We start from the raw sequence: 12818 nt of genomic DNA on the forward strand, positions 1-12818 counted from the left end.
AAATGATCAGTGCTCAACGCGCTATTGCCGTCCTTGACTTATAAGTCAATGAATTTCGACCAGTGCTTAGTGCTATTTTCGTCTTTGACTCATAAGTCAAGCATTTCTCAATCAGATAATGCAGACAAGCATATATCATATATCAAATATCCAGAAACAAAGCATTCAACATGCTTAATCAACGATCATAATCATAATCATGCGCATTCTCAGAGGCCCAAGCTTTGATCAAATCTATATTCAACATTCATGCCAAGCCCTAGTCACGTACATCACGTATTTGGTGTAGTTTTCTTACCTTTGGTCTGTAATGCCCCGAATAATTCTAGACCTCGGACCATTAAAAACTACTATTTTGGAATACATACATACATAAAATATTAGAACTTTATTAAAAATCCAAAATACGGTACGAAATACAAAATAAGGTATGGGCACCCATTGTTTAGTACATAAAACATTAAAAAACATAAAATTTAATCAATTGTTTAAATACTAAGTGTAGAAATACATAAAATATAAATTAAAAGACTTTAAACAACGTGATCCTTGATCTTCCCGCAGTCCATTCAATCCATCCATCCTCAATACACATGCTAAGCTGCCACGAATCTGTCACGCCTTCCAAGTTCATTTTCGTGCATTATCTAAAATAAAAGGAATGAGCCTAATGCACAACAAGGAAAATCTACTAAAAACATATATCATAAATCATAAGACTATATCATAAAACATATACTATAAAACATATGACGTACAAACGTATATCATATAGGACTATAATATTAATGGCCATTAACTCATTGTCGTGGTATGTGATAAAACCATCTAGGTCCTCAGTCTACTAATCGAGGTAGGGTAAATCATAACTCTGATCCACGATAATGATAAAAATCTTGGGGTTTGCTATCTAAGCAACTATAAGCCCCAAGTGACTACAAAACATGTTTATGCATATATACATACCACATATAATAGTATATAAACATATCATAACACATCATATAAACACATATAATCTAACATATTTTCCTTACCAAAATCTGGGATATTGGAGACAAGAACGGGATTGGAACACTCCTAAAACCAACATAAAAAACCATGAGTTTCTAAAGAAAATGAGATGAAAAAGAGAACTAAACCATCAAAGTAGAAACTTACCAAAGAACCTTAAGTTTCAAGAACTTAAATACCTAATCAAAAAGTCATAAAATCAAGTTAGGATCTGAAAGAAAAATGGAAGAAAATAAAAGAAATATGAGGGACTAAATTTGAGGATAAGAATACCTTGAATGATCTAGAACTCCGATCTACACCTCGATACCGAAAAGTCACTCTATCTTACTTCCCTAGTGTTTAGAAAAGCTTTGATTGGAAAAGCTTTTAACCCAAAACCCAAGTGTTTTCTCTCTAAAGTAATCTTAGCAGCTTGTATGCTCCGAAGAATCCTTGAATGAAATGGCTGAGTACTAGGTCATATTTATAGAGTTCAAGGAGTGAAACTAACCCATTTTAAAATGAATATAAATTGAAAATATTTGAATTTTCGTTTCAACAGACGCCCAAAACTCGGTCAAAAACGTTCAAGAGCAAGTCCAAGTGGTTAAGGGCTGTTTCTAGCTAAGATTCTACGATGTTTCAAAAACTGACCCAAGGGCAGATATATTGCCCTACCCTAGGTGATATATCACCTATGTCTATGCCCCGAGCTATAGTGGTTTCGTTCGTGCGAAGTCGACATATTTTTCGTATCTCTTGTAGGCGACATATCGGCCCCTATAGCTGCGATATATCAGCATACGCTGATATTTTAAACACATTTTTGCACTCTTTTAGCATATTTTGAATTTGTGTGAACAACTTTGACTGAGTAAAACATGATCCTAACAGCTGTTGGAAGGTTCTAGAGCTTCCAGATTCATCAATTATTAATTAATTCATCTAAAATCATTAAATCCTAAAATAAACAAGCATGTGACAAGTGTCACGTTCTTATTAATTCTATCTAAACCTTAGGTTATAATAAATAATATTCCTAGAACCAACAATATTAATCAAACCTTAAGTTATAATTAATATTTCTAAACTATAGGTTAAACTTATAAAATATATAACTGTTTCTATGAGTTTCCAACCAAATCCAGGCTTGAACAAATAACCATGAAAACTAAAATACTACAAACTTCCACTACTACTTCCAACCAAATCCTGGCTTGAACCAATTACCACGAAAACTAAAATACTACAAGCTACCACCACTACTACTACTACTACTGCTACTGCTACTACTACTACTACTGCTACTGCTACAGCTACTGCTACTTCTACTGCTACTGCTACCACTACTGCTACTGCTACTGCTACTGCTACTGCTACTGCTACCACTACCGCTACCGCTACCACTACCACTACCACTACCATTACCTAGCCAAGTAAAATTCTTAGACACTACGATTCTCCCCTACATAAAAGAATTTCATCCCCGAAATTTACTTACCAAACAATTCCAGATACCATGCTAAGATGTCTTCCTCCAACTCCCACGTTGCCTTCCGTTCTGAACTATTACTCCATAGGACCTTGACTATTAGAATACTCTTAGACCATAATTCCTCCATCCCCTTTTCTAGGATGCTAACTAGTCGTTCCTCGTAACTCAAGTTGTAACGCCTTGGATAACCAAGACCGTTACACTATGTGTTTGAAATAGTGTGAGACTTGCTAATCAAGTCATTTAAATAAAAATGTGAATCTAACGATACAAACAGGTTAGGTTTAAAAGCTCATGGGTGCTACATGGTGCAGGTAAAGGCAAGGGTAAGGCGGTTCAACCATGGGTTGGAGAGCTCTGGGGGCGAGGTGTACATTGTTAGCTGCTCGACCACCACGGTCGAGGGTGTGTACAGGGACGGAAACCTAAAACATGTATTTTGCCAATAGAGTGGTTTGATTATTTATAAGATTTAGAAAATCTATAATTACATTATTTAAACCCTGATTTGGGATCTTATGTACCAAACATTTATTCTAATGAAAGTTACTCGTTTACAACCAAAATCTCTTAAACCTAACCTATTTGTATCGTTAGATTCACATTTTTATTTAAATGACTTGATTAGCAAGTCTCGCACTTTTTCAAACACACAGTGTAACTGTCTTGGTTATCCAGGGGATTACAACTTGGTATCAGAGCGTCCTAGGTTTAAGGTTTCCTAAAGATAGGTTGGACATGTACACTCGCCGCTAAAGACAATCTCGACTCAGGGTTCTGTAATTGAATATATGAGACTATATGTTTAAGTTCTTGGTTAAAATATGAATGTATTATGTTGTATTATTGTAGGGGGCATGAGAAACTGATAGGGCCTCGCCCTTGACTATTGTGTGATGGGATTGAGGCATGTCGATCAGCATTGCTATTGCATGTGAATGAATACTTGGATAATGATTTACATACGGAGAGTATGTGGTTAACTGTCTGAATTGAATTTAAATGTTATACTTGTTTATTGGCTTGTAGGAAGCATGGTAGAGTGTGAATATATGTGGTAGTAATAATTTGGTAGCCAAATGCGTAAAGTTGCGGATTATGCTTTATGTGTGCATGAATATTGTGGTTATTTGGATCTGGTTGTGGTTTGGTTCAGAGTGTGAACCTTAGGGCTAAGGAGTTTAGTCAGCAGTGGCAGATGAATTCAAATTGGTTGTGTCCAGAATGGTTAAGTGGACTTGACATTGTATTACAGGAGGTTGCAGATGATAGCTGGGGTTGGAAACCTCCATCTGCCCCTGAAAGTTGCAGCAGGTGTTCGCTAGTATGTGAGTAAGCGGTGTGGTTTAATAGCTAAGACTAGATGGTAGAACAACATGTTTTTCTAGAGAAGAAGCTGTTTTGTGTATTTTGGCATGATGGGTTGGAAATAACTCAGATGATGATATGATAAAAGAGGTTATAAGGACATAGTTTGAGCTGCGGAGACTAATAGGCTTATAAGCTTGATTTGGAATGATACATTTTGGAAATTCATTTTGGAAATTGCTACAGGCGAGTGGAACTGACGATGATGACCAATTTAAGGATCAAACTCTGGAATGGTCCAGAGCGTCAGGGTCGTACCAATGTATGAGATCCACATCTGTGTTTAGGCAGCAGTGAGGGCCATGTTATTTGAGATCTTGGGAATGAGGTATAGAGATGAATGACGTAGGGTAGGAGATGCAAAAGACAATACTTCCATTGGTGGAATTCAGTAAGGATAGATTCTCGGTAATTGAGGTGGAAGAACCCCAGACAGTTCTATGGCTCCTAGTTTTGACAGAAAGGGGTCTGATTTACAAGACAGCCATCAGGACAGTGACGGGAACTAGTAAAGTTATTTAGTATGCACCAGAGGTAGGGGATGCCACCTGGGAAGATGCCAAGTGAGGGCATGACTTCTACATGGAATGATTTGCTATGTTAGGATGGATTTCTCGTGGTTAGGGAACAGAAAGCTGGAATGTCTAGTTACATTTGAAGCCTGAGGCTAGTTCCTCGAAGATGATTAGTTGACTGGATAGTTCACGTTTTTGGTTATATAACGAGCTGGAAGAGTTCGGAGTTGAGAATGTCCTAAGAGAGATTTAGATATAGAGAATGTGCCTCAGGGGTACTGTGCGGGAGGCTGAAGATATTAGTATTTGTCGAGGAGGAATTTGAAACTTCTGGAAGAGGAATTAGAATACAAGTAATAGAGAGGTTCATGGAGAGAACAATGGAGCTTGTCATGTGGAAGCCTTGACATGAGTCAGAGTGAGAGTTAATCTGTTAAGAGACAACCATGGATTGTAGGGGAATATCACTTGGAGTACATTAATTGAACTGAATGGAAACTAAGCTGACCAGTAGGGATTCAGATGGGTATACATAGAAGATTGGGTATGCTTCAGGATCAGGCTACAGGTAGGTTCAGTATCAGGGACATTGTGGAAGATGATACTGGTTTGACAGAAAGAATTACTGAAGTAGTCGAAGAAGTTTGACCTCGGGGTGAATCAGACAGAGTATTGTATTGTTGGAATTGTTGGCATTGTGGGATGCCCGGTTGCAAGACGGGACAATGTCTTCAGGAATTGATCTACGATCTTGTTATTACCAGCTGGAGATCAAGGGAAGAGACATTTCAGGAGTTACTACTTGTGCCGAGTAGGGTGTGATAAACTGGTAACAAAGGTTCTTAACTGGTTCAAGCTTCAGCAACACAGGTAAGTTCTTCAAGCAGAAGATATAAGAACGGTATGGACAAGTCCCCTTCAGGTTTATTGGTGGTATGTTGGATTACTCTTCAGTCAGAAGTGGAAAGCGAACATCCACCACACTGATGATGTTAGTACTAAGGAAGCAGGGTCATAGGTAAGGCTCCATGAAGTGTCTGTTTGGTCTTGCCAGGGGTATTCAGAATAGTGCTACAAGATGAAGAGGGGATAGGTATGAAGAGATTTGATCTAAAGCCACAGAGAAGCTGCTGAAGAACGTCTGAAGGATAGGGAGCACAATAAGACTGGCAAACGCCTCATCTATTACATAAATATCTTCGTAGACAGCTACACTAGAGATTAGAGGGACAATAAAACTTGAAGTTAGACTGAATGGATAGTGTCAGATTAAAAGTTTAGAAGACAGGGTAAGAATTGATTGGTACTTGGTGATGTAGGGATAAGCGTGTTATGGTTGAATACTGAAGGGTAGCATAAAGGACCCAATTTTTAATAAAGGTATGAAACTATGAGGGGTGCATCAATGGTTGGGGCACGCCTAGGCTCAGACTGACGAGAGGATGGATTGTGCCTCGCGGGAGGTAAAAGAATGGGAACATGGTCAATATACATGGGACGTTAAGTTAGCGATGTATGTATAGCATAAGGTATTTGCGTGCTTGGTCATTTGTAAGAAGGATAACCTTGAGACTAAGATTTAGTGAAACGTAATGGATGGATGGTTGGTGTTAGAAATCCTCGACTGTATGAGGAGGAGATTTAATTGGAGACGGATCTTTTACTTGGGAGGTGTGTGTCAGTTTAAAAGAACGCCACAGATTACAACGGACTGGACAAGGTAATGATTGAGATTGGTATAGCCACAATGTGAGGTGATGAACAGGTACGTATTCCTTTGGACAATGGAATCCAAAGTGATGGTTTTGGTGGAAACAGGGATGAACCCTATCAAAGTATTACGAGTTAGGGTACCAGAATCGGATGAATGATCCGATGTGAATTGGGCGTGGAGATGAGAATTCTAAATGGATATCGTTCCACCTCCTAGGGTATGTTGTACCGGGAAGTTTGAGAAGGTGACATAATTTAGTGTGCTTGAGTATTGAAAGGTAAAGTGGCTTGGTGGTGGGTCATAGGAATGGACCACATTAGACTATAAGTAAGGTAACGGGACAAGGCACTGATAATGCTAAGCTGAGACCCTATAGTTTTCCAAGTTTTGGAAAGGAATTAGAGAACGAAGAGAATAGAGTGGGAATCTGAAATTATTGATTGATTACTGATAGGATAACAATCTGAGGGTTTAACTGTTATGCCAAGGGATTAGGCGTAGAATGTGTAAGCATTTGGGATACTAAGGAAAGTGTAATCGTTGATGAGACAGTCAGGGTGATGAATGCTGAAGTATAGCTAAGATGACACGACATAGGACTTGATAAGATAAAAAGCAAGGAGTGCTATGCAGAGTAGAGAAATGAAAGATAGTGGTTACTATGGTTCAGTATTGGTTGAGGAAAAGATTAATGAGGTTGTTGGAATTCTTGAGGCGGGAGTGTTTGCCTATCTGAAAAGACATAAGAACTTGTAAATTGTTAACTTTGGAATACAAAGTTCCAGGATGGGAGATTTGTATCTCTCCAAGTAAGTGCAGACAAGGAAAAGTATATGATTCAGGGAAAGAAAGGGGAGTTCTGATTCCTGATTCAACAAGAATTCTGAGGTTGTACCAAGGGTTAGGCCAAGGGCCTATAAGTTGATCTCACCCTGGTAGGGGTGATGACTCATAAGTATTTATGGTATCAGACAATAAAACGATCGTTGTGAACTAAACAGACTCTGAAATTTCTGCAGATCTGATGTGCAAGCAAAAGTTAATGAAAGTATAGCTATCAGACAAGATCTTGTGGAACAAGATTGTTACTCACATTTGGGTGTTGTCGAGGATTAAGATTAAAGACGTTGGACCTTGGGAATTATAGTCAGAGGTATGAGGTCTACTATCTGATGTGTTCGAGTAAATTTCAAGGACGAAATTATTATAAGGAGGGGATAGTTGTAACGACCCACAATTACTAATAAGGCTTAATGGCCTTGATTAGTGTGCCGGGAGGGCATAATTGGAGGTTATGTGAATTAATGGTGTGAGATGCATATTTATGAGTATTGGATAAGCATGGCCCTATTTGGTTGGTAAGGGTATAATTGTAATTTTTGGCTTGTTAGGGCATAAACGTGATTAAATGAGACAAATTTTTGAGAGCACATTATTATGTGGATATATTTATATTTGCAGCATTTGGCACGAGGCGATCCTAGGGAGCAAATAGCGGGAAAGTCACAACGGGACCCGATACTCGACTCCGGGCGAGTCAAGGGGTATTTTGGGTATTAGACAGTTATTTGGGTTATCGGGTTATGGAAATAAATAATTGGAGATATATTTGAGGTTAGGAAGCCTAGGTGGGAATACTGGGGAAATTTACCACACTACAAGAAATTCATCTTTTACCTACCAATTTTTTACCTACCAATATTTATGGGTAGATAAATTATTATTTACCTACAATTATATTTTTGTAGCAAATATTTGTAGGAAATTCTCGGTTAAAGTAGGTGGGGTTATAAATTTTATTTTTACCTACCATTACTAATCGTATGTAAACGCTTTACCTACCATTATGTTTGGAGGGAAATTTTATGTTGATTCCCGCCAATATTTCCCTCCAATAAAGCTGATGTGGACGCTGACCAGACCGTTGACTCATCCCTTAATTAACATGTGGACCACTTATTGTGTCACACGTGTATCATTTTTTTTTATTTATATTTTTATTTTTATTTTTTTTAATTTTTTTTAAATAAAGGATTTATAAAATCCTTTTTTATATCCTTCACCCTTACCCTTATATAACCTAACCCTAATTCTCTTCCTCACACCCGATCGAGTTCCTCTCTCCTCTTCCCTCGACTGCCTCTCTGCTTCTCTTTACCCCGAACGCCTCTCTGCTTCTCTCCCCGACCGACTCGTTGCTTCTATCCTCTTCTTCTTTACCTCGAGCGTCTCTCTGTTTATCTCCTCTTCGTTCGAACGATTGGTTATACGAGCCCCCGCCCTCTGTAATCGAAGAGCCGCCAACCTCTGTTTGAACCGTGGCCTCCCTTTCTAAACTGTGGCCTTCCTTTCTGAAGTCATTTGATTGTTTAGGTATTGGGTTTTATTTTGTGATAATTTTTTCTGTGAGTTATTTTTGTTGGTTTTTTTGTGATATTCTTGGCTTATGGTTTTTGCTATGTCATTGGGTTTGTGGGTTTTGGGTCGATCATCAGATTAAGGGCTTTGGATGTTTGAGATTCAAAGAGGCTTGGTGGCTTTGAGATTCACACGGCTTGGGTGACGGCTTTGAGGTATAACATTGTGATTTATTTTGGTTAAATCCCCACTAATCTGAACGATTGATGATGATCATTATTCTGAGGCCTTCAATATTTTTTTGTGATGTATATTTAATATAATGTGTTTAGTATAATCTGTGATGTATATTTTATAGAATATGTTCACTGTGGTTTGTCTTACCGATTAGGATTCTATACTGTTTTGGGGTTTTTGTTCATGTTTAGTTTTAATCTTAGTTTGGGTTTTAATCTTGTTGGGGTTTTACTGATTTTGTTCACTGTTATAATTTTGTTGTCACTAGTTTGGGGTTTTAATCTTGGTTTAGGTTTTAATCTTGTTGGGGTTTTAATATGTTCATGTTCATTGAAATTTGGTTTGAGTTTTAATCTTGTTGGGGTTTTACTGATTTTGTTCACTGTTATAATTTGGTTGTCACTGGTTTGGGGTTTTAATCTTGGTTTAGGTTTTAATCTTGTTGGGGTTTTAATATGTTCATGTTCATTGAAATTTGGTTTGAGTTTTAATCTTGTTGGGATTTTATTGATTTTGTTCACTGTTATAATATGGTTGTCATTGGTTTGGGGTTTTGTTCTATATAGAAAAGGGACATTTTGGTTGTCACATATAATATGTTTTGTCTTAGTTTTATATATATTTTTTAGTTTCTTGATTTATATATATAGTTGTTATTTGTCTTGTTTTATATATTTCTTTGGCCTATGATGTTCACAAATGATTATGATTGTTATGTTTGGTGATTATGTGGCTTCTTGTGCCCATATGTATTTGTTGGTATACCTAGTCATATAAATGCCCATAATAATTCATATTATATAAATTTATGAAATCTTTATGATGATTAAAGTGGGGATATCTTATTTGTAATCTTCATGTAATATTGTATCAAGTTTGAACAATGACAAGTTTAAATAGGAATTTTTTGTATATTATATTTAGTTTATCATTGTATTAAGTTTGAACAATGAAAAAAAATTCAATTATTAAGGATAATTTGTGCCACCAACATTATGTATATATATATTTTGCTTTTATAGATTTAATTGAGAAAAATATCAATAATCAACTTTTTTCTTTTCAATGAGTATTTTTTTTTATCAATAATCAACTTAAAAATGATTTTTTTAATAATGACATTTTATGAATAAATTTAACCAAAAATAGTTTGCATATAAGAGTAAATTTTAAATAAAGAGATTATACAATAAAATTTTGAAATTGACAGCATTAATAAATTAATTTGGTGATAAAATTTAGAAATTAACAAAAAATAAAATAATGACATTTTATGAATAAATTTAACCAAAAATAGTTTGCCTATAAGAGTAAATTTTAAATAAAAAGATTATACAATAAAATTTTGAAATTGACAGTATTCATAAATTAATTTGATGATAAAATTTAGAAATTAACAAAAAATAAAATAATGACATTTTATGAATAAATTTAACCAAAAATAGTTTGCCTATAAGAGTAAATTTTAAATAAAGAGATTATACGATAAAATTTTGAAATTGACAGTATTCATAAATTAATTTGGTGATAAAATTTAGAAATTAACAAAAAATAAAATAATGACATTTTATGAATAAATTTAACCAAAAATAGTTTGCCTATAAGAGTAAATTTTAAATAAAGAGATTATACAATGAATTAATTTGGTCAAAAAATTTAGAAATTAATAGTTGTCAAATCATTAATTAATTTTAAATTAAAATTAATTTATGATAAAATTTGAATCTATTCATAAGATTTACAAAACTTCATAATTAGTTTACGAATTAGTTTAATTCGTAAGATTAACAAAATTTCATAATTAGTTTATGAAAAAGTGTAATTCATAAGATTAAGAAATTTTTATAATTTCTTAAATAAAACACAAATCATAAATTTGTACTAATTATATAAATTTTTCATAAAATTTAAACTTAGTAATTTTTTTGTTTCTTGCTAGTTTTTGTTACTAGGAGGAGTGTCAAAATACCAACAGAGGTTGATTTCTTATGGATCGTAGGTGGATTCACATACTTGATAAGTTATCACCAGAATACGCTGCTGGTATAAACAATTTCATAAGTGTTGCAAGTGAGTTCAGAAACTCTAGTGGAATGGTATTATGCCCGTGTCGGCGATGCATGAATAAACAATCACAATCTTTGAATGTGGTCAAGTTACACTTGCTCACTCATGGATTTCTTAGTACTTATACTACTTGGATCCACCATGGTGAGGAAATAGAGGGTGTTGAAGATAAAGTGCTAGCCGATGTTGAGGATGCTGAAGCAACCGATGATTTGTCTGCAGGCTTACAATATGCTTTTGGTGGTCCATATTTTGATATCGGTCCAACGAGTGATTTCATTGACAATGAATTCCCTTGCAATTCTAATGACAAGTATGATGCCTTGTTAGATTCTGTTCATAATCCTTTGTATGAGAATTGTACAAAGTTTTCTGTCCTAAGTGCTGTCGTAAAGTTAATGAATTTAAAAGTGATTAACAAATGGACAGATAAAGGCTTTGATGACCTTTTGAAGTGTCTTAAAGAAATGTTACCCGATGGTAATCATTGCCCGATAAGTTATTATCAAACGAGGAGGCTTCTATCTGAAGTTGGCTTGGGGTACGAGCAAATTGACGTGTGCCAATATGATTGTGCATTGTTTTATGGTGAGAATGCAAATGCTACAATGTGTCGTATATGCAAATCTAGTCGTTATGTGCGATATAAAATTCCACATAAACGACTTAGATGGTTTCCAATCAAGGCTCGACTGAAACGCTTGTTTAGCTCAAAGCATACTGCCAAGGTTATGTGATGGCATAAAGAGGTGCGCAAAGATGAACCCGGTATATTACGTCATCCAGCTGATGGGGATGCTTGGAAGCACTTTGACAAGATATACCCTGAATTTGCAGTGGATTCGAGGAGTGTGCGAATGGGACTAGCGTCAGATGGGTTTAACCCTTTCTCAAACATGACATCCACGTACAGCTTATGGCCTGTGATATTAATTCCATATAACATGCCGCCTTGGGCTTCTCCGAATGGAACAAATTATCTCATGTCATTATTAATACCAGGGCCTAAATCTCCTGGAAAGGATTATGATGTGTTTTTGAGACCACTGATTGAAGAACTTAAGGAGTTATGGGAGGGAATTGAGGCGTATGATTCATATGAAGGGTGTATGTTTAAACTTCGAGCCGCTATCTTATGGACAATCAGTGATTTTCCAGCTTATGCCTACTTATCGGGATGGAGCACTGCTGGGAAATTAGCATGCCCTGTTTGTTTGGAAGATATGAGATCTAAAAGAATAACTGACAAACAATGTTTCATGGGGCATCGATGTTATTTGAGAAACAACCATTCTTGGCGAAAGAGTAGAGAGTATGATGGGGCTACTGAGTTTCGTCCCCCACCTAGAACTTTTACTGGTGCTGAAATTTTAAAACAACTTGAACAAGTTCCAACTTGTACAACTGGTAAGGCCCCAAGTAATTCTTCAAGCAAGCGTAAGCGTGGAGAGAATGAATTGAATTGGTGTAAAAAAAGTATTTTATTTGAATTGTCGTATTGGTCACAACTCTTATTGCGTCATAATCTTGATGTGATGCATATAGAGAAAAATGTGTGTGATAACATTATTGGAACCCTTTTAGATATTGAGGGTAGATCAAAGGACACGTTGAAGGCTCGTAAAGATTTAGAAAATTTGAATATTTGCTCTGATCTTTGGTTGAAGAAGTCATCCAACAATAAGATTGAAAAACCCCATGCAAGCTATACTTAAAGAAGAATGCAAGGAATTTTGTAAATTCATTCGAAGTGTTAGATTACCGGATGGATATGCTTCGAATATAAGTCGATGTGTAACTGATAATGACAAACTAGGAGGCATGAAAAGCCATGATGAGACCACTATAAAATGCATTGACGATCAAATGAGAAAAGCTTGGAAGAATTTCAAGTACAAGTTGCATGGATATTTCAAAGATATTCGAGGAGAAGAAGAATTGGAAATGGCAAAAAGGGCACGACACCCTGATTTGAAGGATGATCGCCAACAAGATTGGGAGATGTTGTGTGATCGTTGGTTTTCCGATGAATTTAAGGTAATTATTTATTTTCTTGTAATTATAATTT

The 12818-nt window shown here is 35.8% G+C and overlaps 1 protein-coding gene across 1 annotated transcript; it reads left to right on the forward strand.

Annotated features, from left to right (window-relative positions):
• The first annotated feature begins 10671 nt into the window (after window positions 1-10671).
• On the forward strand, window positions 10672-11487 carry LOC133824248 (uncharacterized). The gene has a single exon (XM_062257113.1). The coding sequence runs from the start codon at window positions 10672-10674 to the stop codon at window positions 11485-11487; it is 816 nt and encodes a 271-aa protein (XP_062113097.1).
• The last annotated feature ends 1331 nt before the right edge of the window (window positions 11488-12818 follow it).

The sequence above is a fragment of the Humulus lupulus genome, chromosome 3, assembly GCF_963169125.1.
Source record: "Humulus lupulus chromosome 3, drHumLupu1.1, whole genome shotgun sequence".
NCBI classification, from domain to species: Eukaryota; Viridiplantae; Streptophyta; class Magnoliopsida; order Rosales; family Cannabaceae; genus Humulus; species Humulus lupulus.